The sequence below is a fragment of the Sitophilus oryzae genome, unplaced genomic scaffold (assembly GCF_002938485.1).
Source record: "Sitophilus oryzae breed Bouriz unplaced genomic scaffold, Soryzae_2.0 scaffold_1576_pilon_pilon, whole genome shotgun sequence".
Lineage (NCBI taxonomy): Eukaryota > Metazoa > Arthropoda > Insecta > Coleoptera > Curculionidae > Sitophilus > Sitophilus oryzae.
The window spans coordinates 15,801,555-15,828,475 of record NW_022146254.1 but is presented as its reverse complement, the minus strand read 5'-3'; the positions used below and the strand labels follow the sequence as shown (position 1 = coordinate 15,828,475).

Below are 26,921 nucleotides of genomic sequence, written 5' to 3'. Positions count from 1 at the left end.
CAATACATATTTCTTTAATATCGAGAAATAAAATATGTTTTGGCAACACCGTACGAAATATCGCGGCGCGTAGTCCTCAAAATTTAAAATATTAGCATTTTCAGGCTTCGATTATGTTCAAAAGCGCCACCGTGTGACAAATCACTAAAACTTCCACACGAGAGTTCTTAAAACTATAATATTCTTTGGTATAGAGTATAGACCATCTAAAGTAAATATCTAATATATAGTTTTGATTTCAGAACAGTTCTTGTATTTGTAATAATTTTTTAAGACTGAAAAACATATATATTTTATTTATTTATTAATATCCCTGAAACTATCGAAATATATTTACCTATATCTAAGAATTACGTAAAATGATCTGAAAGGAAGCCAAAAATGCAATAATATATAGGTTTTTTTTATTTAAAAAAAATCATCCTGATCCACTCTCTCTTTTTTAAACCACCCTATTGATGTTAAACTACTTTTCGGAAATACATCCTAGCACATACTTTAGGTTTGCACTTAAACATAATTCGCAATTTTGTTATTTTAGGAGCTACAGATGCCCGTACAAAAGCTAAGGAATCAGTTAAACTGTGTTCTATTTACAATATTATTGCATATTTTAAATATGTTAATAAAAAGTTGGTAGGCAGTTCTTTTAGTTTCAATGTAAAGGAATTTTTCCAATTTTTTTTATCTCAAAAACTGCGACTTCGACTGATTTCGATGTTGTTACAAATTTTGTTGCAAATATTATTGCTAATCTTAAATTGAAAACCGCGTCACTGTAATTGGTATAAATTGTTTATTAGGTTTTTAGTTTGCGATGTTTATGGTAAATAATTTTCATGTTCATTGCCTCTGAATTCACATGAGGACAGAGATGAGGATATCTATGGAAAAGTAACCACAAGAGGAATTGTTACATCATTTAAAAAATGTTGGGAAGTTGAAGTTTCCCATCGAAAAGTAGAAAATGCCAATGCAGATGAATGTATTGTAATTGTGATAGAAGTAATTCCAAGGGTGAAGTCTATTATAATTAGTGACCTGTGCTTCTTTTTATATGTAGATGTTTCAGGTTTTGAGAATAAATCGGTTGAACGAAACCCAAAATTTAGAGGAAGTATTTGCATACCCAGAATTGACCATCAAGGATTATATAGCTCAAATTTCCTTTAATGGTAGGCAATTATTCAATGCAAATTAACTTTTTAAGTGACTGAAATATTAAATAGTTTACAATATGGTATATCACTAAAAATATATTACTTTTAGGTACAATTAGTGCCCGATACATTTCAAAAAGTAGAATATTATTTTATATTAAATGAGGTGTTGTACCAACAATCAATTTATATTAATACCGGAGATTAAAAAATAACAGAATAAATAGTTCTTTTTTTTATACTACAAAAATAAACTATAGAATACAACAGTATTTAAAAAATAAATAAAAAGTTATGTCCCGGCCGAGATTCGAACTCAGGTCTCTCGCTTCCTAGCCCGACTCCTTACGCACTGCTCCACAGTAACTTGCTTAGCGATAATTCAATGACGGTATATAAACAAAAAAACAGGTTTATAACAATATCTTGACGATTTGAACTGGCGCGCGGAGAGTGCTGACCAATAGCGCCAGTTATCACCTGTGACGTAGCGACCAACCTGCGCAATATCATACCTTGTATTCTTTGTACCATGCTTTAGGTTTGCACTTAAACATAATTCGCAATTTTGTTATTTTAGGAGCTACAGATGCCCGACCGCACTATTGCCGAACCCTGTTTTTGCTACGAAAAATTAAAAGCCAAAAGCTAAAGAATCAGTTAAACTGTGTTCTATTCACAATATTATTGCATATTTTAATATAAAAATAATTGGTGCCGGGAGGCACGTATAGCCGCCCATACTAAAATATGTTAATAAAAAGTTGGTAGGCAGTTCTTTTAGTTTCAATGTAAAGGAATTTTTCCAATTTTTTTTATCTCAAAAACTGCGACTTCGACTGATTTCGATGTTGTTACAAATTTTGTTGCAAATATTATTGCTAATCTTAAATTGAAAACCGCGTCACTGTAATTTTGGAGTTACGATTTTTTAAAATGTTCATCCCCCTCCCATCACCAACCCCCCACCCCCTCAAAAAACTTATGGCTAGAATCTCGGGTGCCACAGTATTTTTGTGCCAAAATTGGTTAAAATCGGTTTAGCGGTTTTTGAGTTATCGTGTTACAGACGGACAGACATTTTGAGCGAAATTAAAAAAACTTTTTTTTTGCCGATCTTAATAGCTTACCATACCTATTGGTATGGTCGGCTAATGCCATACAGAGTAAGTCTCAAAAAAATACAAATATTTTCAGGGCTTTTATTTTCATCTTTTGTTGAAAAAAAATATTTTTTCTCTGTCATTTTTCAAATAAATCCAAAAGAGCTGAGTTATCTTAGTTTCAGAATTTAAAAAGAGAATTGATTTAAATTTCTTAAATTTTCAGAACCACTTCCTACTTATTTGAATGATAAATCGATTATCTAGAATCAATATTTATTTAATCACTATCTTAAATATACTTATAGTTTTTTCTTAAACATAGTTTTAAGACGACCCAGTCACTTCAAATAATATTAGATTCTAAGAAATTAAATTAAAAAACTTTACCAGGGCACTTAACAGAATTGAATTTGAAATTAACAAAATTGAACTATACACAAGAAGGTAAAAAAGTCCATAGTAACAATAGTAATATTTACATTCAACTTTGAAACCACTGTTATTTTTAGAATATACTGGTTTGCAGCTTTTTTAAAGCTCTCTCAAAAATCTAATATCAAGATTTTTACATTATACGTACCGTAAAATAGTATCTTCTTTAAAATTCGGCTTAACAAAATATGCAATGTTGTTTAATATACACGGTGAGTCTTAAATAAGTGCAAATATTTCCACAGCTGATAGATCTCTATAAAAGAAATTTATTTTCTAAACAAAATACGAGTAGCTGAAAAAGGGGCCAAAAAATCCTACATATATGCTTATTCTCTGCATTAGGGATGCACGATTCGAATCGATTTTAATCGAAGATCGATCTTTTTGCCCAAAATATCGATTAAAATCGATCGATTTTTATCAAACGATCTTTTGGTAGAATCGATCTTTTTTCAAAATCAAAGATCGATTTTATTTATACATTTTTACAGGTTTATTTATTTGTTAAAATCTTTGAATAAGAAGATTAAGGAAGGAGCATATCAAAAATCTTAGGTACACCGCGATGGGCCTCAAATATGGCCGACTTAAATTCCGGTTTATCAGTGCCGTTCTAATTTTATTTAAAAAATGTAAAACTATGATGTAGGGTAGACGTGGGGTAGACTCAATAATTTGTTATTTTATTTTACGTTGTGAATAAATGTTGGTAGTTATTAAAATTGTTATAAAAATATATAATTCTAATAAAAATAGTTATAATAAGTATTTATTAACACAAACATCCGATACGCTACTGAAGCAGGTAAGTCAAATTAACGTATCAAAATTCTTTGACATCTGATCTTTGACAAGTAGTAAATAAAAGCTAAAATGCAAGAAAATATATAATTTAGTTAATTTAAGTGAATTTCTTAAATGATCGGTTTACTACACGTATGTATATTATATGTATAGTCACTTACTAGCGAAAAGTTGTTCCATTATTTCACTCAATTTTTGCCGAGATCTACCGCACGCTACACAACCAACTATTTTAGAGTCTTTTTCGATAAATCGCGATAATGTCACTGTTAATTTAAGTTCTGCCACAATTTCCATCTACATTTACTACCTTTATACAACTATCAGTAGTAGAATAAATAATAAATAACATAAAATAAGCTCCGTAAAGACTGACAAATCCACAAAATTTCAAATCAAATTCAAATGTGTCAAATGAATCGTGAAACAGAACTGTCAAGGATCCCCACCCTAGAGAGCTTTTTCCGCCCACCATGCATGAATACATGGATAGCATTATGCTCATTCCTTAGTGTTAAAATAAAAAAAACACTTTAGTTTCTGGTTTTGCTTGAATATTTGATTCCAGTGCATCTCTAATAACAACTACAGCGAACCTAACCAAAATTCCGCCATCTAGCAATGAATTGAAAAATTAAGTGTACGTGCTCGTTACCGCATGCGCCGATGTCTGTTTACCACTTTGATATTAGGTGTCAGATTTTTGTCGGTGATTCCCATATTTTTATATTTTAGATAACAGAATATTTTTTGATTTTAGCTTCTTTCCAACCGACTGATATATCAAAATTACAGAATTTACCGGTACATATTCTGTGTCAAAATCATCATAAGCATGCAAAAAGCCGAATAATTATATTTTAACATTGTCATAGTATTTTTAATTTTTACAAGTATGTCTCGGTTTGTGGGTGGCTCTGATTCAGTTTGGGATGACTGTCATTCAGTTTCAATTTTAAATGTGTTAATAAACGGTTTTACGATTTTTATGTATCTAATTTTTTTATGATTATATCGTATTTTTATTATACCAGTACACCAATACATTCAGAATCGAATATCGATATTTAATAAGATCGATCTTTTGTTACCGATTTTTTTCTGGTTCGATCTTGTTATGGCCGATCTTGAATCGATTCAAAATATCAATTTATTTTATTTTTGGGACATCCCTACTCTGCATTAAGTTCATCAGACCGAAGGGAACAGCCATTCGACGACCGGTTTCGGAGATTTTTCTCCATCGTCAGGGCGACTTTGCTGTAACCCTCGATCCATAGACAAACAAATAAAAAGAGACTGGCAAATTAAATGGCAAAGAGAGGGACAACGTTCCCGTAGCGCAACTCAGAACGCAAAATTTCGTTCTATTTATGTTGATCTGCGCATTGCGTCCATTGGGCCCACTATCTCATTCTAATATAACAAGAGAGAAAGAAGCAGCCATATAAAACGTAATTTCTAAATAGAAATTAGAACAATCGCTTTTCGTTTTCGTTATCATGACAACCAAGATGACAAATCATGACAATTCGTCATATTTGTTAATTTTTTTTGGTGATTTACCTTTTTTTCTAAACTCTCCATTTTATTGACTTATGAATATGGATAGGGAACAAATTCTTTTGTTCCAGATAGGTATTTATATTTTCTTACTTATAATTTTAGGTTTTACTATTTGTTATTTTATTTGCTGCAGGAGCCAGTATCGTCTATTTTTTTATATGTATTGGTACCCCCTTTCTCTGATAGATATGTTAAACACACCCGGTAAAATAAAAGTAAGTAGTTATATTTATCATCTTATTAAGAAAAAAGTAGAAGTAGTAGTGTCAAAAATATTTCGAACCCCCTTTTTTTTGGTCCCACTCTTTACCATGGGATTTGTCAGTCTCTTTTTATTTGTTTGTCTATGCCTCGATCTGACCAACGAAAAGCAGAGAATAGCATTTGAGTAATGTACTGCTATGGCGAGAGTTCTCTGCGCCATCTAGCGGCAGCTGTGACAATCACAGATCGTACCGCCAAAATTAAAACCAGCGGCCTACTGGACAAACATGCTTGCTTCATCCGCGTTACCGTAGATGGAGCTAAGAAGGCTTATGTAGGGTATATATAAATAAACAAAATACGAGTAGCGGAAAAAGGGACCAAAAAAAAATGTTGGCGGTACGATCTGTGATTGTCACAGCTGCCGCTAGATGGCGTAGAGCGTCTAGCACTCGCGCCATAGTAGTACGTTTTGTACTCAAATGCCATTCTCTGCTTTTCGTTGGTCAGATCGAGGGTTACAGCAAAGTCAGCCTGACGATGGAGAAAAATCTCCGAAACCGGTCGTTGAATGGCTGTTCCCTTCGGTCTGATGAACTTAATGCAGAGAATAAGCATATATGTAGGGTTTTTTGGCCCCTTTTTCCGCTACTCGTATTTTTTTTAATTACTCCATCTACGGTAATGTGGATGAAGCAAGCAAATTTATTTTCTCTCTGTCGTTTTTTAAATCCAAGTCCAAAATAACCAAGTTATTTTACTTTGAAAATTTAAAATAAAAATGATTTTTTGCTTAAATTTTGACCACCACTGGATTTTTTCTGGGTTTCCTTCCTTGTAAAGTTAATTTACTTATGGTGCCATTATTATCAAGATAGTATAGGTATTTTTTACTGAAAATTAGAAATATTTCCAAAATTTTGTTTGAAAAAAAACATATATTTAAAAAAAATATTTTCAAAAAAAACTCATAGACTGGTTTCTGCGGTCAAATACACCACCCCTAAAAAGATTTGCAGTTATATTATAATCACCCATGTATAGAGGGTGAGTCAAAACTAAATGTTGATTTTTTTACCACTGTTACTATTCACCCTGTATTTTTTATCATAAGCAAACTGAGTTTTATTTAATCCTTTTATTTTATTAAGCACTTTTATATACCTAAATTATTATACGATATTTATTGCGAATATTCTGTTTTTTTTTCAATATTTGACTTGATTTTTGCTGATTTAGGGCTCAAACGCACTGACGACCATCAGGTCGCAGCGACCAGCATTTAATTTAATGTTATAGCAAACAGTGCAGATTTAATGTTATAGCAAACAAAATGTTACAGTCCCTAAATTTAAACATTTAAAGATGATATTTGTAAAAAGTAAAGATGTCCATTGTCAGTGAGGGCGAGCATCCAGATCTAACAAGAGAGAATATATGACAGTAACAATTATTGCTGTATGTCATTTTAATTTAAAAACGGGTTTGTTTTTTTACTATCATTTTCATATGTATTCAGTCGAAATCATATATTCTTTTACTGAACGAACTATACTTAAAATTGTTTAAGTCGTTTTCTATTAGAGTATTGATTATTTTTATTTACAAATTTTTGATTACAAATCACTATATATTTTATTTAAATTATATTAGGTTTATTCATATACAACTGCTTCTTCAAAAATACTCCTTTAAATTTCGAACAGTTCCTGGACAATATTTCCTAGCAAAATCCAGATATGGTACGTCATCATTTATGGGTATTTTTTTATCGGCACTCAGTTTATTCCATACATGTATCAGAAAACTATTTTTCGTTTTTTCCTTAACACTGGCAAGTTGACTACTGTCGTAGAAACGTTGCCAAGCAGGGTAAGGTATTGCATAAAAAGCATCTATTGGATATATATGGAAATCTTCACAAGACGTGTCAAAAAAATCCTTCACGCTGCCATTGCACAGTTTACTTGCAAATCTAAAAGAAAAATAATATACAGAGAAGACCAGGCTACTAGTAACACAGCAAGTTGCCGGACGAATTTACGTTTAACCGTTTTGCGTTCGTACTCGAGATTCACTGCCGGTTAGTCGGCTGGTCAGGCAGTACGCAGTTGCAGTTGTGCTTGGACGGGTCGGTCATGACAGACTAGGAATACGACTCGAGGAGTGCCGAGTATTTATTATTTTCATTTTAAGTGTTTACCTTCACTTAAGGTAACATTTAAAATGAAAATACTTAAATATTTATTATTTGAGTGTGTTTACAAGCCAAAACTAAAAATAAATAAGTTCTCTAAACCCAAAAAAAACTAAAATATTACTCTAACTAAAAAAAGTTATAAAAAGTGTTTAAAAAGACCATCTTCTTGTGCTAGATAGAAGCCTAGGCGGTCGTAAAATTCCCGTCTGACATTGGCTAACATATTAAGGTGCGTATTCATTATCCGAACGAACGAATGAAAGTGCGGTATATTTAGACGGGGACCGAACGCATGCGGCCGTTCGTTCGGTCGTGCGCTCGACCATCCGCTTCGAGTCGGTACACCAAAGGCGTTCGCCTGCGTGCGCTTTCAGATTTAAGGTGCGTATTCATTATCCGAACGAACGAACGAACGAACGAAGAAAGTGCGGTATATTTAGACGGGGACCGAACGCATGCGGCCGTTCGTTCGTTCGTGCGCTCGACCATCCGCTTCGAGTCGGTACATCAAAGGCGTTTAGACGTCATGGTACAAAGAATACAAGGTATGCTCGATAGCGGCTCCAATTTCGTTCAGTTCGCGCATACCACCTGTGACGTCACTAGGAAAATAATGAATAAATAAAAAATAAAGAAAGTTGACAGGAGATCTGCATTTTTGAGGTTATGGTTAAGAATTGTTTATTTTTAAGACTTTTTAGTTCGTTTAATTTAATAATTACTAAAACCAGCAGTTCCAAAAATATATTTAAAAATAATAATTATCTATTAACATGGATTTGGACGATAATAGGTAAAAATACTAAATTTATTTCTATATTCGGTATAAAATTGTTTATTAGGTTTTTAGTTTGCGATGTTTATGGTAAATAATTTTCATTTTCATTGCCTCTGAATTCACATGAGGACAGAGTTGAGGATATCTATGGAAAAGTAACCACAAGAGGAATTGTTACATCATTTAAAAAATGTTGGGAAGTTTATTGTTTCCCATCGAAAAGTAGAAAATGCCAATGCAGATGAACGTATTGTAATTGTGATAGAAGTAATTCTAAGGGTGAAGTTTATTATAATTAGTGGAAGTAATACCAAGGGTGAAGTTTATTATAATTAGTGACCTGTGCTTCTTTTTATATGTAGATGTTTCTGGTTTTGAGAATAAATCGGTTGAACGACACCCAAAATTTAAAGGAAGTATTTGCATACCCAGAATATGCCCATCAAGGATTATATAGCTCAAATTTCCTTTAATGGTAGGCAATTATTCAATGCAAATTAACTTTTTAAGTGACTGAAATATTAAATAGTTTACAATATGGTATATCACTAAAAATATATTACTTTTAGGTACAATTAGGGCCCGATACATTTCAAAAAGTAGAATATTATTTTATATTAAATGAGGTATTGTACTAACAATCAATTTATATTAATAACGGAGATTAAAAATAACAGAATAAATAGTTCTTTTTCTTATACTACAAAAATAAACTATAGAATACAACAGTATTTAAAAAAAAATTAAAAGTGATGTTCCGGCCGAGATTCGAACTCCGGTCTCTCGCTTCCTAGCCCGACTCCTTATGCACTGCTCCATAGTAACTTGCTTAGCGATAATTCAATGACGGTATATAAACAAAAAAAAACAGGTTTATAACAATATCTTGACGATTTGAACTGGCGCGCGAATGAAGAAATGCGTGCGGTCTTCTCGTGCGGTTCTATCGTGCGGTCCCCGTCCATACCACTAGCGTACGTTCGTTCGTTCGTTCGTTCGTTCGTGCGGATAATGAATACGCACCTTTAGGGCTAATAGTTTAGAAAACTTATCGTATTTTTTACTTGAAGCTCATCCAGATTATTAGCCCTATTATGACCATACACTTTGGATTTTACATAACCCCATAAAAATAAGTCATTGGGAGAAAGATCTGGTGATCTAGCGGGCCACAAAATAGTCCCATATCCACTAATTAAACGGTTGGAAAAAGTATTGTTCAAATATTCGTAAACAATACGGGCATTATGGGCAGGACAACCACCTCAGCAATTTGATTACTTGAAAACGTGGGATTTTGATCCGCGGTAGCACAAATGTACACTTGTTTTAACTCCTGTTCTTTATTAATCAACATATCAGGCTTTTTGTGTTTTTGTGCGAACACGCACCCATGTGTTTCAAAATTATTAATAGAGAACAATGGTATACGGTCGAGTCGGCCGCTGCTGGCACGTATACGTAGACGTAAAGAATCTTTTACGTGTATAAAAAATAAAAAATATAAAAAATGCGCATGCGTACGTAAACGTTTACGTGTTTGTAGGCCGACTCGACAGTATGCCGTTGTTCTCTAATAACCAGGGCTCAGTCACTCTTATGGAGCATTAAATTACAAATTGACGATTCGGCCCACTATAGATGGTGCTAATTTACGTCGTGTATATATGGTTGCAGAACAGTTCTTCGTGTATGTATGGTTGCTTCAAACGTTACGATTGGTTCGGTCTTTAAATTCATTTTATGAATTTTGCGATTGATTTCCCTTTTCCGTCCACACAGTACTTCAAATACTCCTATATTTATGCTTCAAACTATATTTAAGCTGCCTTTATTTTGTTTTTAATACAAAATGTATTTCTCGTGCTTTTTGTATTCCAACTTTTTCATATTATATTATTCAAAGGTAGCCATATTTCTTGGTGCTTCTTGAATTATACAACTGTGATGAACTGCAACGAGATGAATTTTCAAAGTATAAGCAGCCTCTAGGATAAATTTTACATATCCGTTGTAGCAGGCTGAATTCATAATTTATTACCACAAAGATATAATTCTCGTCAAGATATCTGGTGGTGTAGGGGATAAGGCTCTCGTCTAGCAACACGAAGGTAGCCGGTTCGAATCGTGCCGCCGACACGACTTTTTTATTTAATAAATAATTATTTTGACCTTGAAGCCCTGAGCCGCACTCGGCCCACTATAGATGGCAGCAAAAATTTTGTTCGCTTTTTTATTACATTGACTGATCGTTCTGTAGTTATTCTGTGCTAATAACTCTTGATACAGTAGGTAAAGATGGAATTGGCCTGTCTACAAAAGTTTGTCAAAAATTGTTTGTATATCCCGATAAGACCTATTTTGGAAATACCATTTTACAATTTGAATTTTCTCACGAACTTCGTAAACATCCATTATTTTACTTAAAAAATAAATTTTACACGAGAACTGTCGCGAGAATCTATGTATTCGTTTTGGCTATTAAAACACGAATAAATACAAATTCTGAAACATTCTTATCACATATCTACCTATTTTTATTTTATCGCATTTTTTCGCCTGCTTTTTATCCGGCGGACGGGTATACGCTAATTCGTCCGGTTCTGCCTATGATACTACTACGGTGGTCCGGTCTGTATACTGCTATGGACGTATTTCCATCATTAATTCGCCTCGGATTATACGAAAACGGAAAATATGTGGGAAGGCAATGTGCATAATTTAAAATTATTTTGAAATGTACAGGGTGTGTTAGAACTAAGATCCATACCAAAGTTATATTTTTTCTTATGAAACACCCGATATTTTATTTCATTTTTGGATTCTTCGGCATAAAATAAGGCATTTATTATAAGGATTTAATTTGTTTAAAAGCTTTGGTTTTTGAGATATTTAAAGATATTTAAATATGCATGCTATAATAAAAAAGTTTGTAAACACCTTGTATATTACTGTTCAGAATTAATTCTCGTGCTAACTTTCAAGCCAGAGAAATAAACTTTACTAAATAATTTGATTGCTTTCTTAAATGTATATGTTGGGGGCAGATGCCGAATTCGGCATATAGCGATTATAATTAAATATACCTACCTATATCCACAAAGTTACGCGAAAGAGTTCTGATTGCATTGGTTTCAACTTCTATGCGGAGGATGTTAATCTTTTGTTGTTATATTATACCAAAAAAAGATTAACCCCCTCTGCAAAGAAGTTATATAAAGACTATTTATAACCACGAAGTTGCACGCGTCTGGCAAGTATGAACAAATCACCATATGTCTAATTATTTCGGACATAGGCCGAATTTGGCATCTGCCTCCAACATAAAAACTTCGTTATTTTAAATACAACACTATGTATTTTTTTAAATAAGTCGAAGCAGATTTAAATTCTCTTTCAAACTATATTAGGGTTTACTATATCAATCTAGCTCAGATTTTAAATAAAAAGCGATTTATCAATAAATTTGTAATCAAGATGGCTGGTGTCGCCATGGCAATTTTCTAGTGGCACTTAAGTAGCTATTTTCAAAATCGACACTGAATGTTTCTAGTGATTTTATTTTGTGAGGACAATTGCTTGTTGGCCTGAAGTGTTTATGCTCAAAGATATCCAAATAGGAATTTTCTTGACAAGCCTTCCTTTGAAAAACTACTTTTCTTATTTCGCAGAGCTGATAGTGTGGTATATGAAAAACCTATTAGGCAGAAATCTGTCGTTGTAAGTGAAGAAAATGATTTATCTCGATTCAAGTTAAAGAAAGTTTTTCAAAGATATTTTTAAACTTCAATGGGGAACAATAGCGAACATAAATATATGGTTTAAGTGAAAACCTATAATGTGTCCAAAGATGTCTTTCAGGAAAATATTTTCACTTGTACAGCCAGGTTCCAATAAAATTGAATACGATTTAAAACATATTTTTATTATTTCGGGCAGTATATTCTATGATACCAATCCCCTATTTCTCTACTCATGTCATGCTGACGTTCTGAAAAATTTATCTGCCACTTTGTCAAAAGCTTTGAATAAGAAGACTAAGGAAGGAGCATATCAAAAATCTTAGGTACACCGCGATGGGCCTCAAATATGGCCGACTTAAATTCCGGTTTATCAGTGTCGTTCTAATTTTATTTAAAAAATGTGAAACTATGATGTAGGGTAGACGTGGGGTAGACTCAATAATTTGTTGTTTTATTTTACGTTGTGAATAAATGTTGGTAGTTATTAAAATTGTTATAAAAATATATAATTCTAATAAAAATAGATAAGTTATAATAAGTATTTATTAACACACACATCCGATACGCTACTGAAGCAGGTAAGTCAAATTAACGTACCTAAATTCTTTGACATCTAATCTTTGACAAGTAATAAATAAAAGCTAAAAATGCAAGAAAAATATATAATTTAGTTAATTTAAGTGAATTTCATAAATGATCGGTTTACTACACGTATGTATATTATATAGTCACTTACTAGCGAAAAAGTTGTTCCATTATTTCACTCAATTTTTTGCCGAGATCTACCGCACGCTACACAACCAACTATTTTAGAGTCTTTTCGATAAATCGCGATAGTGTCACTATTAATTTTAAGTTCTGCCATAATTTCCATCTAGATTTACTACCTTTATACAACTATCAGTAGTAGAATAAATAATAAATAACATAAAATAAGCTCCGTAAAGACTGACAAATCCACAAAATTTCAAATCAAATTCAAATGTGTCAAATGAATCGTCAAACAGAACTGTCAAGGATCCCCACCCTAGAGAGCTTTTATGGTGGCTTTCCGCCCACCATGCATGAATACATGGATAGCATTATGCTCCTTCCTTAGTCTTCTTATTCAAAGGTCAAAAGCAAAGTTGTTTTATACAATGTCACAATAACCTTAAAATGTCAAAATACTTGACACATAAATATACACTGCCCAAATGTTCGAAAAAAATGTGTAAAGAGTCATATTCATTTTTTTTGGAACCAGCTGTACATGGTGGCCAAAATTGGACGCTATAGGATATAGGAGATGGACGAAAACTAATATCGCTGTCTGGAGCTCAATTTTTATCAAAAACATGATGGTAAAAACCGCACATCGATTTCGGAGTTTCGGTGTGTTTTTCAAAAATGTGTTCAAAAATTGACGCGTCTCACAGTGCTTCGAACATATGGCTCTAGAGGACAAAAATCCAAAACTTCTCTTTTATTGTAGGCAATTTATTCAAACTAGGTTTATTTGACACAAATGATGAGTACTCTCATTGTACTAAATGATGATGTTCTTAGTCCCACGTTTATGAAAAAAAAATCTTATAAATAATAAAAATGTTGGAGCTGTATTCCATCTAAGCAAATAATAATTTATAGTATGAAAACGGTGTAAGTATAAAATAAATCCCTGTGATAAAAAGAATTGAAATAATATTAGAACATGATTCCTAAAATATAAACTTCATATAAGATAAAAATATTTTTCTTTAATGAAAAAAAAACATTAATGTTATATTTAATTTAAGAAAAAACTTAAGATACTATAAATTTACTTTAGGACAACAAAATGCATAGATCGTAACTACTCTGATTCAGAAGAATCACTGCTGACAGAATCTTCCAAATTTATAATATCCAAATCACAGGTAGATGAAGTATCCTCACATATAAGATATTTCTGTACATTATTTTCTAATATGTTACTTTTTCGCGTTGTTTCTGTTCTTTTTGTTGGTATGAGGGGTTCGGATGTTAATAGTTACCTCTTTAATAGACCATATCCATATAATATTTTTTCCTTTTCTTGGGTATGAGGTTTTATAATAAATTGAAAGATTGAAACTTTTTTTATGCGACGTTTCGCTCCAACATAGTGGATTTTTTCAGGCACAAGTGGTGTCTCATTTGACTGGAAGGTTCATCAATATCTAATAAAGAACACATTTTTTGAAGTACAAATAATTTAGTTCTTGTCCTTATGATCAAGCCAAGTATTAACCAGATTGGCATAGCTTATCAATTTTACTCCATCTGAAAAGTATTATAAAATAAAGTTCGTCGCAAGCAGACGCAGGTGAACTATACAAAAATTAAAAGTGTATGAATATGACAACACAAATATTCAATAAATACGATATGTTTTGATATGTTTTTTTTAAATGCCTTTTTGAAGTTTGAAAACGTAAAATGTTTATACCCATTTAAGAATCATCTTAAAAAATAAATAAAAACTAAACAATCACGAATTTGTTTAGAAATAAATTTAAAGTACATACCTTGTTTAACAATATCCATAGTAGTTTTCAATTAAGTACGTACCGTCTGACTTCATAATATACAGAACTACTATGAATGTTATTCTTTTCACTGATAAGATAATGATCGCAAAATTTATTTTTAGTGAAAATATTTGCTAACAAAAAACGCTGTTTATGAAAAATAATATACGGGATGGTTGAACATTGCTATAAGTATAAAATTACATATTCAGATATTAGTAAATTTTAACTTTTTTTTCGATTTTTGTCCATGGGACGAAGCACTGTGCGTCTTCCCGATTTCTCATATTTTTAACTGAAAGAAAGTTATCCAGGTTGGGGTGTTTTAGAATTGACACAATGTATGTAAAAATCTACAACACAAGCACAAACACGCGCAACTTTTTTTCTTAATATTTTCCATCAACTAACTACTTACTTTGTGATAATGTGAGGGCCATTCGCAGCCCAAGCATCTCCGTTAAAGTGTTCAACCAAATCATAAACGCAGGAGTTGACATATTGATGTCCTATGCCGTTACTACTAAACCCCATCACTCCATTAGCCAAGCTCTCGGGCTCTTCTGCTCCTGCAAAGTTTTTACTCAGTGTGTCCAAATTTTTCATTACTAGTACATCGAGATCCATGTATATTCCTCCATATTTCCATAGCGTTAAAATTCTAAATGCATAAAAATATTAATTTGTATCAGTGGCGGCTTAACCATAAGGTCAAATGGTCAATGCCCCCCAAAAAAATTAGAAGAAAATTAGGAAAACCCTATTTAAATTATACTTTTTGTAAATAACTTTTTTTCGTCCTAAGATATTCTAAACTATTCCCAAAAACCATCAATTTGTCAAATTTTCGCTTCAAAACGTTTTATTTTACCCATTTTCTCTACTGCCGGTCAAAATTTCATTTTGTCCTTCGTTCCCGCTATGATTTGCACGTATTAAACTCCAAATGCCGCGGCTCGTAACGCCAACAAGGTAAGGTATACTATGTATAGAAGATATAACGGTTTAAGGTGCGATAGATATAGTTTATTTTGGCCATTGACAGCGTCATTCATAAAAGAATTTCAGTCTTTGGAAAAATTTCGCCGTTTGGGCTGTTTGGGTGTTTATAAAAACTCGGGTTTGGGAAATATTCCTTGCTCAAAACTAGATTTGCGTATTTTTCTCAGGCATTGCCCGAATTCGACTATTGAGCGTATAATATATACGAACAAGGCGAATCAAAACTAAATGTTGTATTTTTCTGTTATTATTATTTTATTATTATTATTATTTACCTTAAAATATCACTTATATGCCATAGAAGATACTTCGATTCATATATTTGTTCTTCGGCCCAGAGCTTTTCAACAGGAGTTCCCTGAACGAACTTTTTCATATTGAGATATTGTAACTTTATGTTAGAATAAGACATTAAGTTCCTGATTAGTCCATCTGATTCGCTTTGGTCGTCTTGAAATACACCTAAATATTATTTGACGAAATGTATGTAATAAAGTTAAGTAACAATTTAAAAAAATATATATTTAAAGACATTCTTTATTCAATAGTTCTGTAAAAGTATGTTAATCTACGACAATGTCATTATGACACATTTAACATTGTCATTTGGATGTCATTATGGCTTTCATAACAGCACTAGTGCTATTATGAATTCATAATAACACGCAAATTTTAAAATAAGAAACAAGCAAAAAAAGGTACCTAAATACGTTTATTTATTGTAAACATTAATTATAATATCAGTACAATTGTTTAAATTAATTCCAGACGATGACAGGTGAGTTGAATTTTTAGAAAGTAAATTTATTTCCTGAGTGCTTGAACTTGTTGAAGACCCATCATTGCCAAAAATGTTACCCAAAATATTACCTGACACTTTTTTCTTATTTTCTTTGGAATTTTCTATATAGCTCTCTGCCACTGTATTAGAGCGCCAACCACCATGTCTTTTAACAGTTAAAAAATCCACTCCTGAATCTGCAAGCAACGACGCAGACGATCTACGGAAACAATGTCCAGTGTATTGTTGTGGATTTGGAAGACTTAGGAACAATACATTAAACTTAATTACATTTTCCATTTCTGTACCCCACAAAAAATCGAGTATGCTCTGTGTTACTTGGCCGCATAGCTATATATCTTCGAACCATTTCCACCATATTTATTCCTTCAACATTCCCTTTCGTTATAAAAAATCTCGTGATATCTTTGTTTTCGTAAATGGAATAATGACATGAATGCATTGTCCTTTATCTTTAACATTTTGCAGCTGTAGATTTGCCAACTCGATACGCCGGCAGGCTCCCGCAAGTCCCACTATCAATGAAACTTTTGTCAGGAAATAAGTTTTATCATCGGCTTCCAACAAAAAACGAGTTATGTCTTCTTTTCTTAAAATTCTCGATTTTTTTGTCCGAAATCCTTCCGATTTTCTTTTTAGAAATGCAATTAAATGGACGTACTTACTAATATCTGTATTTTCCTTCACTGCTATAATTGAACGTAGCATGGAATAATATACCCAAAGTGATGAAGCCTTCCTATGTTTTGAAAGATGTTCAAAATATGCCAGGAGAACCTTTTCATTACTACTATTCTTGATTCCTTTCCCTTTATACCAATCTTCAAGTTTTACATAGGCTTGATCGTACGTTTGTCTTGATTTTTCGGGAAGTAGGGAATCGACAACGTTTTGCGCAATGCCTTAAATATCCGTAGGGACACTTTCAGAATCAGAATCACCCATATTAATATTATTTTTTGCTTTTTGCTAAAACTGAAAGTTTAACACAAAACTGAACATCAATAATTGTGTTGTCAAAGTCAAAATGGAAACAGTCAACAAGCACGGTTACCACGGCGCGGCGTCGACTAATATGGGCACCTGATAATTTTGATTTTTAATTTTTATGAGGATATCTCTGATATTTTAAATTAAATCAAATCTCTTTGGATCGTATTGATTAAATTTTGAATGATACACGTTCGATACGAACTTTTTAATTAAACTTTTGTAACGTTACACGCGTTTCATTATGATGTTCGTATCGAACTTGTATCATTAATAACTATTAGGGTCATGTAAATGATTACTGGATTGTTGCCATACTAATACTAATTTATTCTACCTTCTTATAATATAAATTCATATTGTTCAATGGATTATTGCAATGGTTGTAAAATATTAAAACTAGGTTACATTAATAATAATTATTGTTAATAGCAGAGTTTACTGAATAAGCATTTCATTTGGTTGCACCACAGTTCAGTTTTGTAATGAAAATAAGAATTTTGGCAGTGCCGAAAGTTTAAAAAATAAGTACTGACATGGGGTACTATACCCAAATCATCAGGTCTCAAAAGTGGTTCACCCTTATAACTTTTTTTATTTTTTCAGATAAAAAAACGAAATTTAGTATGTTAGTATATGACATAAATTAGGATTGATTGATGTATTCAATTGTTTTCGGTCACCTTCTGTTTCATCGGAAATGACTACAACTTTTGATTTTTAAATGGCACCGTCGCACAGTGCTTCGAACATATGGCTCTAGAGGACAAAAATGCAAAACTTCTCTTTTATTGTAGGCAATTTATTCAAACTAGGTTAATTTGACACAAATGATGAGTACTCTCATTGTACTAAATGATGATGTTCTTAGTCCCACGTTTATGAAAAAAAATCTTATAAATAATAAAAATGTTGGAGCTGTGTTCCATCTAAGGAAATAATAATTTATAGTATGAAAACGGTGTAAGTATTAAATAAATCCCTGTGATAAAAAAGAATTGGAATAACATTAGAACATGATTCCTACAATATAAACCTAATATATGATAAACATGTTTTTCTTTAATGAAAAAGAAACATTAATGCCTATATTTAATTATATATATATATAATAAATTTACTTTAGGACAACAAAATGCATAGATCGTAACTACTCTGATTCAGAAGAATCACTGCTGACAGAATCTTCCAAATTTATAGTATCCAAATCACAGGTAGATGAAATATCCTCACATATAAGATATTTCTGTACATAATTTTCTAATATGGTACTTTTTCGCGTTGTTACTGTTCTTTTTGTTGGTATGAGGGGTTCAGATGTTAATAGTTATCTCTTTAATAGACCATATCCATATATTATTTTTCCGTTTTCTTGGGTATTAGGTTTTATAATAAATTGAAAGATGGAAACTTTTTTTATGCCACGTTTCGCTCCAACATAGTGGGCTTTTTCAGGCACAAGTGGCTGTCTCATTGGACTGGAAGGTTTGGATATCTAATAAAGGACACATTTTTTGAAATACAAATAATTTTGAGTTCTTGTCCTTATGATCAAGCCAAGTATTAACCAGATCGGCATTGCTTATCAATTTTACTCCATCTAAAAAGTATTATAAAATAAAGTTCGTCGCAAGCAGACGCAGGTGAACTATACAAAAATTAAAAGTGTATGAATATGTCAACAAAAATATTCAATAAATACGATATGTTTTGATATGTTTTTTTGTAATGCCTTTTTGAAGTTTGAAAACTTAAAATTTTTATACCTATTTAAGAATCATCTTAAAAAATAAATAAAAACTAAACAATCACGAACTTGTTTAGAAATAAATTTAAAGTACATACCTTGTTTAACAATATCCATAGTGGCTTTCAATTAAGTACGTACCGTTTAACTCCATATACAGAACTACTATGAATGTTATTCTTTTCACTGATATAACATAATGATCGCAAAATTTATTTTTAGTGAAAATATTTGCTAACAAAAAACGCTGTTTATGAAAAATAATATACAGGATGGTTGAACATTGTTATAAGTATAAAATTACATATTCAGATATTGGTAAATTTTAACTTTTTTTTCGATTTTTGTCCATTGGACGAAGCACTGTGCGTCGGTATTATTTTACTTTATTTGATAGAAAATGACACTCTGAATAGAATGACATATCATATGTCAACTTTTGACATTTTAGCTTAAAACCACCTTAATACCGAGGGTGCCATTTAAAAATCAAAATTTGTGGTCATTTCCGGTGAAACAGGAAGTGACCAAAAACCATTGAGTACGTCAATCAATCTTAATTTATGTCATATACTAACATACCAAATCTAGTTTTGCGTCCTCCAATAAAAATGTGTTAATTATTTAGATTTTTATTTTGTTTCGTTTTGTATGGCTTTAGGTTTTGAAGTTTTACGTTACACTGTTACCTAAAGCAATTTTGCTTGCTGTGGTATTATTCAGAATTATACTTTATTTTGTTTTATGTTTCGTGTCATTGTGTGTAAAAAAAGAAATATATGTTTTTAATTTATTGCGAAAAAGGAAAATTAGAGTAAAAAATTGAATTAAAAAAAGAACATCGATTCTCACTAAGATCGATTTTTTAGCTTGCGATTTTTGTATCGATTCGCGATCATTAATTCGATCTAAATCGATCCAAAAAAATCGATAATGACTTGCCTGGAGATGCGTAAAGCAGGTAAACTGTTCTATTTGGGTTCATCCTAGCCGCACTTTCTACAGCACAGGCCTGTCGACTTTTAATTAAGATTTTCTCGCTATGATACGAACTACAAGAAGTTTCCAAAAAGAAAATCGATGTATCTCTTACTATCTCTGCATCTAAAAATGTATGTCTTAAGAGAACTAACTAGTAGCAAAGATTATGTTAACCACACAGAGCTGCAAGCTCACAGGAAACTTAAGTCTTTTTTTGATTTAAATCATTTTAATAACTTAAGTCATTTGATTTCAAACTGAAACTGACTTTGATGATAACTGAAGTCTTAAAATTTAAGTCTTTCTGAAAATGATTTGTGATTTAAATCTTCATTTCGAAATAGAAAAAGATTTAAGTGTTTTTAGAAAAGACTTAATTCGTTAAAAAGATTTAAGTATTTTTGTAAAAGGCTGAAGTCAGATTTTTATACAGGGTGTCCCAGAAATAAGTGCAATTTTAACTGGTAGTATAGTTCAACACCGCAACAATCGCTAGAAGCAATTCTGGACTTGCAATCAATCAACTGGCTCATGAAGGATCTCGCCGCTAAGGGTGCCCTAAGATTAAGGGAATCCAATCTGTGGAACCAGACCAACTACGGTCACTCGAGGATATTGCCAGTGATAGGGAAAATCATGGTGAACACGAGTCCACATCTGCTAGATCAGGAAACGGACTATACGCTCACTAAACATGATTTTGGAGAAAAGATAAAGATTCGCATCCCGACAAGAGAAGAATGGGAAAGCAACCGAGTAATGAACACGCAAGAGATAGCACTCTACACAGATGCTTCCGCAAATTCAGAGGGCACAGGTATAGGCATCTTAGGGGATATAGTAATATACTCTGACAGCTTGGCCGCTTTACTAAGCATCACCATGTAATCAGTGAGATCGAAAACTGTTATGGAATGTCGAGAAGCACTGTCCTGGCTGCGTCGGGGCGGGGTTACTCGGTGCTGGGTGCCAGGCCACAGCAATGTGGTGGGCAATCAGGAAGCCGACAGACTCGCCAAAGACGGTGCCAGGGGAGAGGCCGTGGCAGATGACCCACCACTTGTGACGATCAACACACTGAAGGAGGCTATAGGAACTGCCATCAAAGCCAAGCAGCAAGAGACGTAGCAACACCGTGAGGACTGCGCTACAGCTCGAAGACTATGGCCAGTGGTAGATAGCAAAAAGACAAAACAACTACTAGAGCACAAAAAGCACCTAGTACGCATAATTGTAGGTGTCGTCACTGGAAACTGTCCCACGGGGGTAAACCTCGTGAGATGGAAAATTTCCGACGACGACTACTACAGAAAATGCGGAGAGGAAGAAGAAACCATAGAGCACCTGCTGTGCCACTGTCCGGCACTGGAATACCGACGCGACGCTTTAAAACTTTAGGAAGCTTTAAAGCTTTAAGGCTTTTTGGCGGGACTATAGGAAGCAGCAGAAGCTAACATCAGCGACATCGGGAACTTTGCAAAGAGCTGGAAGTGCTTTAACGCAAAGAAAGAATGAGATGAAGGTTTGGTAAAACAATACAGGGGTATCGCAATGGGCCCAAGGCCTCCGAGTGAGGGATCAAATATGATCCCTAACCCCAGCAACCTAACCTAACCTATAGTTCACCCCCCCCAGAAACACGCCCAAGAGGTTTTTTTCGCGAAATTTTTTTTTTGAAAATTCGAAATTTTTGAAATTTTTTTATTAGTTTTTAGTTAAAAAACATAATTTCGTGATAATATGGCAACATAGGTATTAGATTAAATTTACAAGAGAGAAAATCCAGAAAAGATCCAGTAGTTCTCAAAATTTTAGCAAAAAATATTTTTTTTTGGAAATTTTCAAAGTAAAATAACTCTTATTATTGTATATCTATCGTATTGTATCGATACTTATCGAGATCTACCACCCCTTAAAATACTTGCACTTAATTCTGGAACACCCTGTATTATAATATAATGATCAAAACATATCACCACTTTTTAATTAGACACGTATTCGATGACATCTATCTGTAATGGATAAATATAAATTACTACAAAATAGGTTAAATTTTATTAAAAAAAAACAGTTTTTGTGTATCTACAATCTACGAAAGCGTAGAGCTGCCATCGCAACAATGAAATATAATTTTAGCAAAATTTACACTTTTTCTGTAAATTTACAGATTTTCTGTAAATTTACACTTTTCCTGTATGTGTTAAATTTACACTTTTTCTGTAAATTTACACATTTTCTGTAAATTTACAGATTTTCTGTAAATTTACACTTTTCTGTAAATTTACACTTTTTCTGTAAATTTACAGATTTTCTGTAAATTTACACTTTTTCGTAAATTTACACTTTTTCTGTAAATTGCATGCGAAATTTACTACCCAGCAGAATGACGTCTCGGCATCGACCTGCTCGTTACTCACTAGTTACAAGTGAGCATTGTTCTGCGCTGATTAAGTTGCTATTGTGCCTAAGTAGTACATATATTCATCAGAGATTATGGACGAATACATTAAAACCTACTTTCATATCGGATTAAGTCATAAAGAAATTTTGACATGTCTGCTAGAGGATGGTTATGTTAAGTTTACATCATTTGCAGACGACAGTTTACGTCATCCCAGAGGTGGAGGCCATCAGATCCTCTTGCAAACAGTAATGCATCGGAAAGGGTGAAAATACTTTCCGGGTCGATTAAAAGCATATTAGAAAACATATTAAACAAAAAAATGCCATACTATTATATCACACACATTCGAAATTTAATACATAATCCCTAAAATAAGAGATCGCCCGATTTCCTGTACTATGTTAGACCCAGGTTCAGTATAGACGATGAGGAATAATTCTTCAAGTATTTTTGAAGAGAGTGTGGTTTCAGAACAAAATATATCTTTGAATATACTGGGATATTGCTTAATCTTTTCATATAGTCCGCATGTCTTCAATCCTCCAATTAATTGCCGCAGTGGTTCCCTAATTCTGTCTTTACTAGTAAAGACTTTTGTGAATAAACTGGCGTAGAACAGAATTCGATGGGAACTACTCGTAGAATAACGCACCACAGTTGCCACTAACGCATAAATTAACAGAAAAAGTGTAAATTTACAGAAAATCTGTAAATTTACAGGAAAAGTGTAAATTTACTGAATATCTGTAAATTTACAGAAAATCTGTAAATTTACGGAAAAAGTGTAAATTTTGCTAAAAATATTTTTCAATGTTGCGATGGCAGCTCTACGCTTTCGTAACAATCTATACTAATATATAAAATACTGATTAATCACGATCCTGCTCAAACCACTCCACGTAAGAAGCTCAATTTTGGCATACAGGTTGATTATAGGGTGTATAGGTTCGATAAGAAGGGATTTTTCGAAATTTCAGTTCCAAGAGGGTGAAACCACCCCTCAAATATTACAATATTTTTTATTTAAAAAACGGTCAAGTTTCCGAAAAAACGCTTAAACAAGTATATTTTATTTTGTTTTTTTACATATTTTAAGATTTTTTAAAAATGTATACAGGGTGTTTCGGAAAATCTGGTCATTGATTAATCACGATCCTGCTTAAAGCGCGTAAAAAGCTGATTTTTGGAAAACAGATTGACTTTAGGGTGTAGAGATTCGATAAGAAGGGATTTTTCGAAACTCGAATTCTAAGGGGGTCAAATTTTCCCTCAAATATTAAAATATTTTTTATTTAAAAACCGGTGAGTTTTTCGGAAAACTCTTAAACACGTATATTTTATTTTGTTTAATTCAGTTTAATTTATACAGGGTGTTTCATAAAATATGATGGTTGAATAATCACGATTCTGCTTAAACTTCTTGACGTTTAAAGCTGGTTTTTGGCAAATGGATTGACTGTGGGGTGTAGAGGTTCGTTAAGGAGGGGTTTCTCGAATCTCAAGTTCCAAGAGGGTGAAAACGCCCCTCAAATATTTCAATATTTGGTATTTAAAAAACAGTTAGTCTTTCGGGAAAACGCTTGGACAAGCATAATTTATTTGTTTTTTTTACATATTTTGAAATTTTTTAAAAAATCATACAGGGTGTTCCAAAAAGTTGGGTAATTTCTTAACCACGATTCTTCTTAAACTGCTTAACGTAAAAAGCTTATTTTTGGCAAACGGATTTTTCGAAAGTCAAATTCCAACGAGATGAAACTACCCCTCAAATATTACCAAGTTATATAATAATATCGCCATATTGTTTTTTCTCATGCTGACATAAATGTGAGAAAATTTTATCCAGTTTGTATGTTAATGGAAATTCTTGCTTTGCTTTATCATCACCATTACAAATGATTAATTCGACGCGAACGAAGTCGCTGGTACACGCTAGTCTACAATAAATTAATAATATCATACTTCTGAAATCGCATAATTGGCAATGCAAGAAAATTAATATTAACATTTAAAAAAATATACTTAAATTGAATTCTGATTGTCTTGACTTGAGGGTAATTATATTGATTTAAGTTATTTTACTGACTTAACTTAGATCATCATGATTTAAGTCAAAAATATAGACTTAAAAGTCTAAGTCATAAAAACAACTTAAATAACGTTATATTGTCTTTACAAAATGACTTGCCTTGAAATAAAATGACTTAAGTCAAAGACTTAAGATATAAATCATCTTGAATTTAGAAATGACTTAATTCTTAAGTCTTTTTAAAACTGACTTGTTGCAGCTCTGTAAACCACATTAATATACATTGGCCAAAATTAGTGCATATATTGTTTAAAAATATACGGAAAGGAATTTAAAGAATCTTTTTTTATACATAGCTTTGATAATCTGTAATAAACATTTGTTTGTTAAAATGGATATGGTAAACAATGTTTATCGTTCAGACCCAATATTATTGCAAATTCTTGCACATTTCGATTTGTGGTCTCTTGGGTTTCAGAAGAAATTTGACCATTGTTTTGGCCTTAAAATGCCTAGAAACATTATTTCACAGTTTAATAGAGTCAGAATAGTAACACTGTCTCAACAGGGCTACCTGCAAGTTGCAATAGCTGAAATTGTAGGAGTTAACCTAAGCGATGTTTCGCGAATATTAAAAAAAATCAGGGAGATAAACGAGGTTACAGACCGGCCTGTAAGAGGTAGAAAGAGAGTTACTACTGCTTTGCAAGACCGTCAAATATCCCTAATTGCACTACGCAATTCCCTGCTTTCTAGTACTGGTATTAAAAATGAGTTAGCTCGCCTTGAAGGAGTAAATGTTTCAAGAAAGACCATAGCAAGAAGACTCCATGTCAGAGGATTACATTTAAGGAGGCCTCTACGTGTTCCGAAGCTTGCAGCACAAAATTACGCGACTACAATGGGCTGAGGAGATGAAAGCAAATGGACCTACTTGGGATTTCGTTATGTTTAGTGATGAAACAAGAATAGTCCTAGTGTCAGACTCGCGACGAACTTTGGTCTGGAGAGCATCTGGAAGACGACCTAACCGTGTCCCGTTTCAAGGGGGAAGCATTATGGTATGGGCAGGTATAATGCACGGTGCTCGAACTCCTCTTGTTTTTATTGATGGCACAATGACAGGTGCCTCATATCTTAGAGACGTTTTAGAGCCTATTGTGCGTCCATTTCGAGGGACAGTGGGGGATGAATTTTCATGGACGATAATGCTCCTCCCCATCGCACTTTAGCGGTTCGCGAATTTTGTGAGGAAGAGGGTATAAGAAAACTGTGGTGGCCACCGATGTCTTCAGATATGAATGTGATCGAGCATGCTTGGAACATGCTAAAACTCCATATTGCCAAAAGGAATGATCCCCCCCGTACCTTAAATGAATTGAAAATTGCTGCGCGCGAAACATAGGAAGCCATTCCTCAATATCTTCTGGACAACTTAATTGAGAGCATGTCACGTGGTCTCACAGCTTGCATTGAGGCTCGAGGAGGCAATACAGACTATTAGTTGTGAGAAATAATTAAAATTGTTTTCAGTATTTTCTGTTTAAAATGAAATTTGTTTTTGTTGATTTTCACTCATTATGAAATAAAATTATAATAACAGCCTAGTTGCACTTAGATTTTTAATTTTATATTAATTAGTCATGTAGTAAGCCAATATGTCCAAAAATATAAAAAGAATCATATTAGGTCCAAAATAAAATAAAAATATCGTTATATGCAATAATTTTTGCCATGTGTGTAGCTCACCTTTTACACTAGGAAGCGTGTCGAAGACGGGTAGAAAATGGCAGTACAATTCATTTTCTTCCGGATAAAACTTATGATAATGCTTATAATAAGTTATAGACTTGAGAAACATAACACACCGAATTATGAAAAACGCAAACAAGGATGCCAGCAATAGCTTGATAAACGTACTCTTATAATGTGTTGCTCTCATAATTTGTTTGTTGTTGAACTCTTCCACTTTTCTAGTAAAATAAATTACGCTCCATATGCGTAGTGATTTTTCCCTTTATTTCAATTTAACTAGTAATTTCAGAAATTTTCGCCTTAGGCAGGAAATACACGAGCCGGTGATACGACGCTTTAAGGTGCGTATTCACTATCCGAACTAACAAACGAATGTTCATTCGTTCGTTCGGTAGTAGTATGGACGGAACCGGATTTTAGAACCAAACGAAAACACCTTAACCTATTCGTTTGCGAACGCCTTTAATGTACCCACTCGAACCGGATGGCCGAGCGAACGAACAAACGAACGACCGCATGCGTTCGGTCAAAGAATATTATAGTTAACACAATCGTAGTAGAATTATCTTTGGTTCGGTCCACCGTCCAAATATACCGAATTCCATTCGTTCGCTCGCTCGTTCGTTCGTTCGTTCGGATCTTTGAATAAGAAGACTAAGGAAGGAGCATATCAAAAATCTTAGG

The 26,921-nt window shown here is 32.9% G+C and overlaps 2 protein-coding genes across 5 annotated transcripts in view; one reads left to right on the top strand and one right to left on the bottom strand.

The window, feature by feature from the left end:
- LOC115879086 overlaps positions 1 to 26,921 on the top strand; it is a 50,183-nt gene that overhangs the window by 4,606 nt on the left and 18,656 nt on the right. The gene's annotated exons all lie outside the window — the stretch shown is intronic.
- Positions 6,872 to 26,462, bottom strand: LOC115879082 (lactosylceramide 4-alpha-galactosyltransferase-like). Of its 3 annotated transcripts, XM_030895729.1 has the most exons (6): positions 26,232 to 26,462; positions 20,011 to 20,172; positions 15,805 to 15,991; positions 15,399 to 15,509; positions 14,946 to 15,188; positions 6,872 to 7,250 (listed from the first exon to the last, which is right to left on the bottom strand). In XM_030895729.1, exons 1-6 carry the CDS (start codon positions 26,422 to 26,424, stop codon positions 6,953 to 6,955), a joined length of 1,194 nt encoding a protein of 397 aa, XP_030751589.1. In that variant the 5' UTR covers positions 26,425 to 26,462; the 3' UTR covers positions 6,872 to 6,952. The 3 variants fall into 3 exon arrangements, with proteins under 3 accessions (XP_030751589.1, XP_030751590.1, XP_030751591.1); XM_030895730.1 differs by lacking the exon at positions 15,399 to 15,509; XM_030895731.1 differs by lacking the exon at positions 20,011 to 20,172.

Bases quoted from the DNA above. Each gene is read 5' to 3' on its own strand.
- LOC115879082 (XM_030895729.1), bottom strand. From the start codon at position 26,424: ATGAGAGCAACACATTATAAGAGTACGTTTATCAAGCTATTGCTGGCA. The intron at 15,510-15,804 runs GTAAATAATAAT...TTCTATACATAG, and splicing joins CATATAAGTGATATTTTAAG to TATACCTTACCTTGTTGGCG. The intron at 15,189-15,398 runs GTAAAATAAAAC...TTATGCATTTAG, and splicing joins ACCGGCAGTAGAGAAAATGG to AATTTTAACGCTATGGAAAT.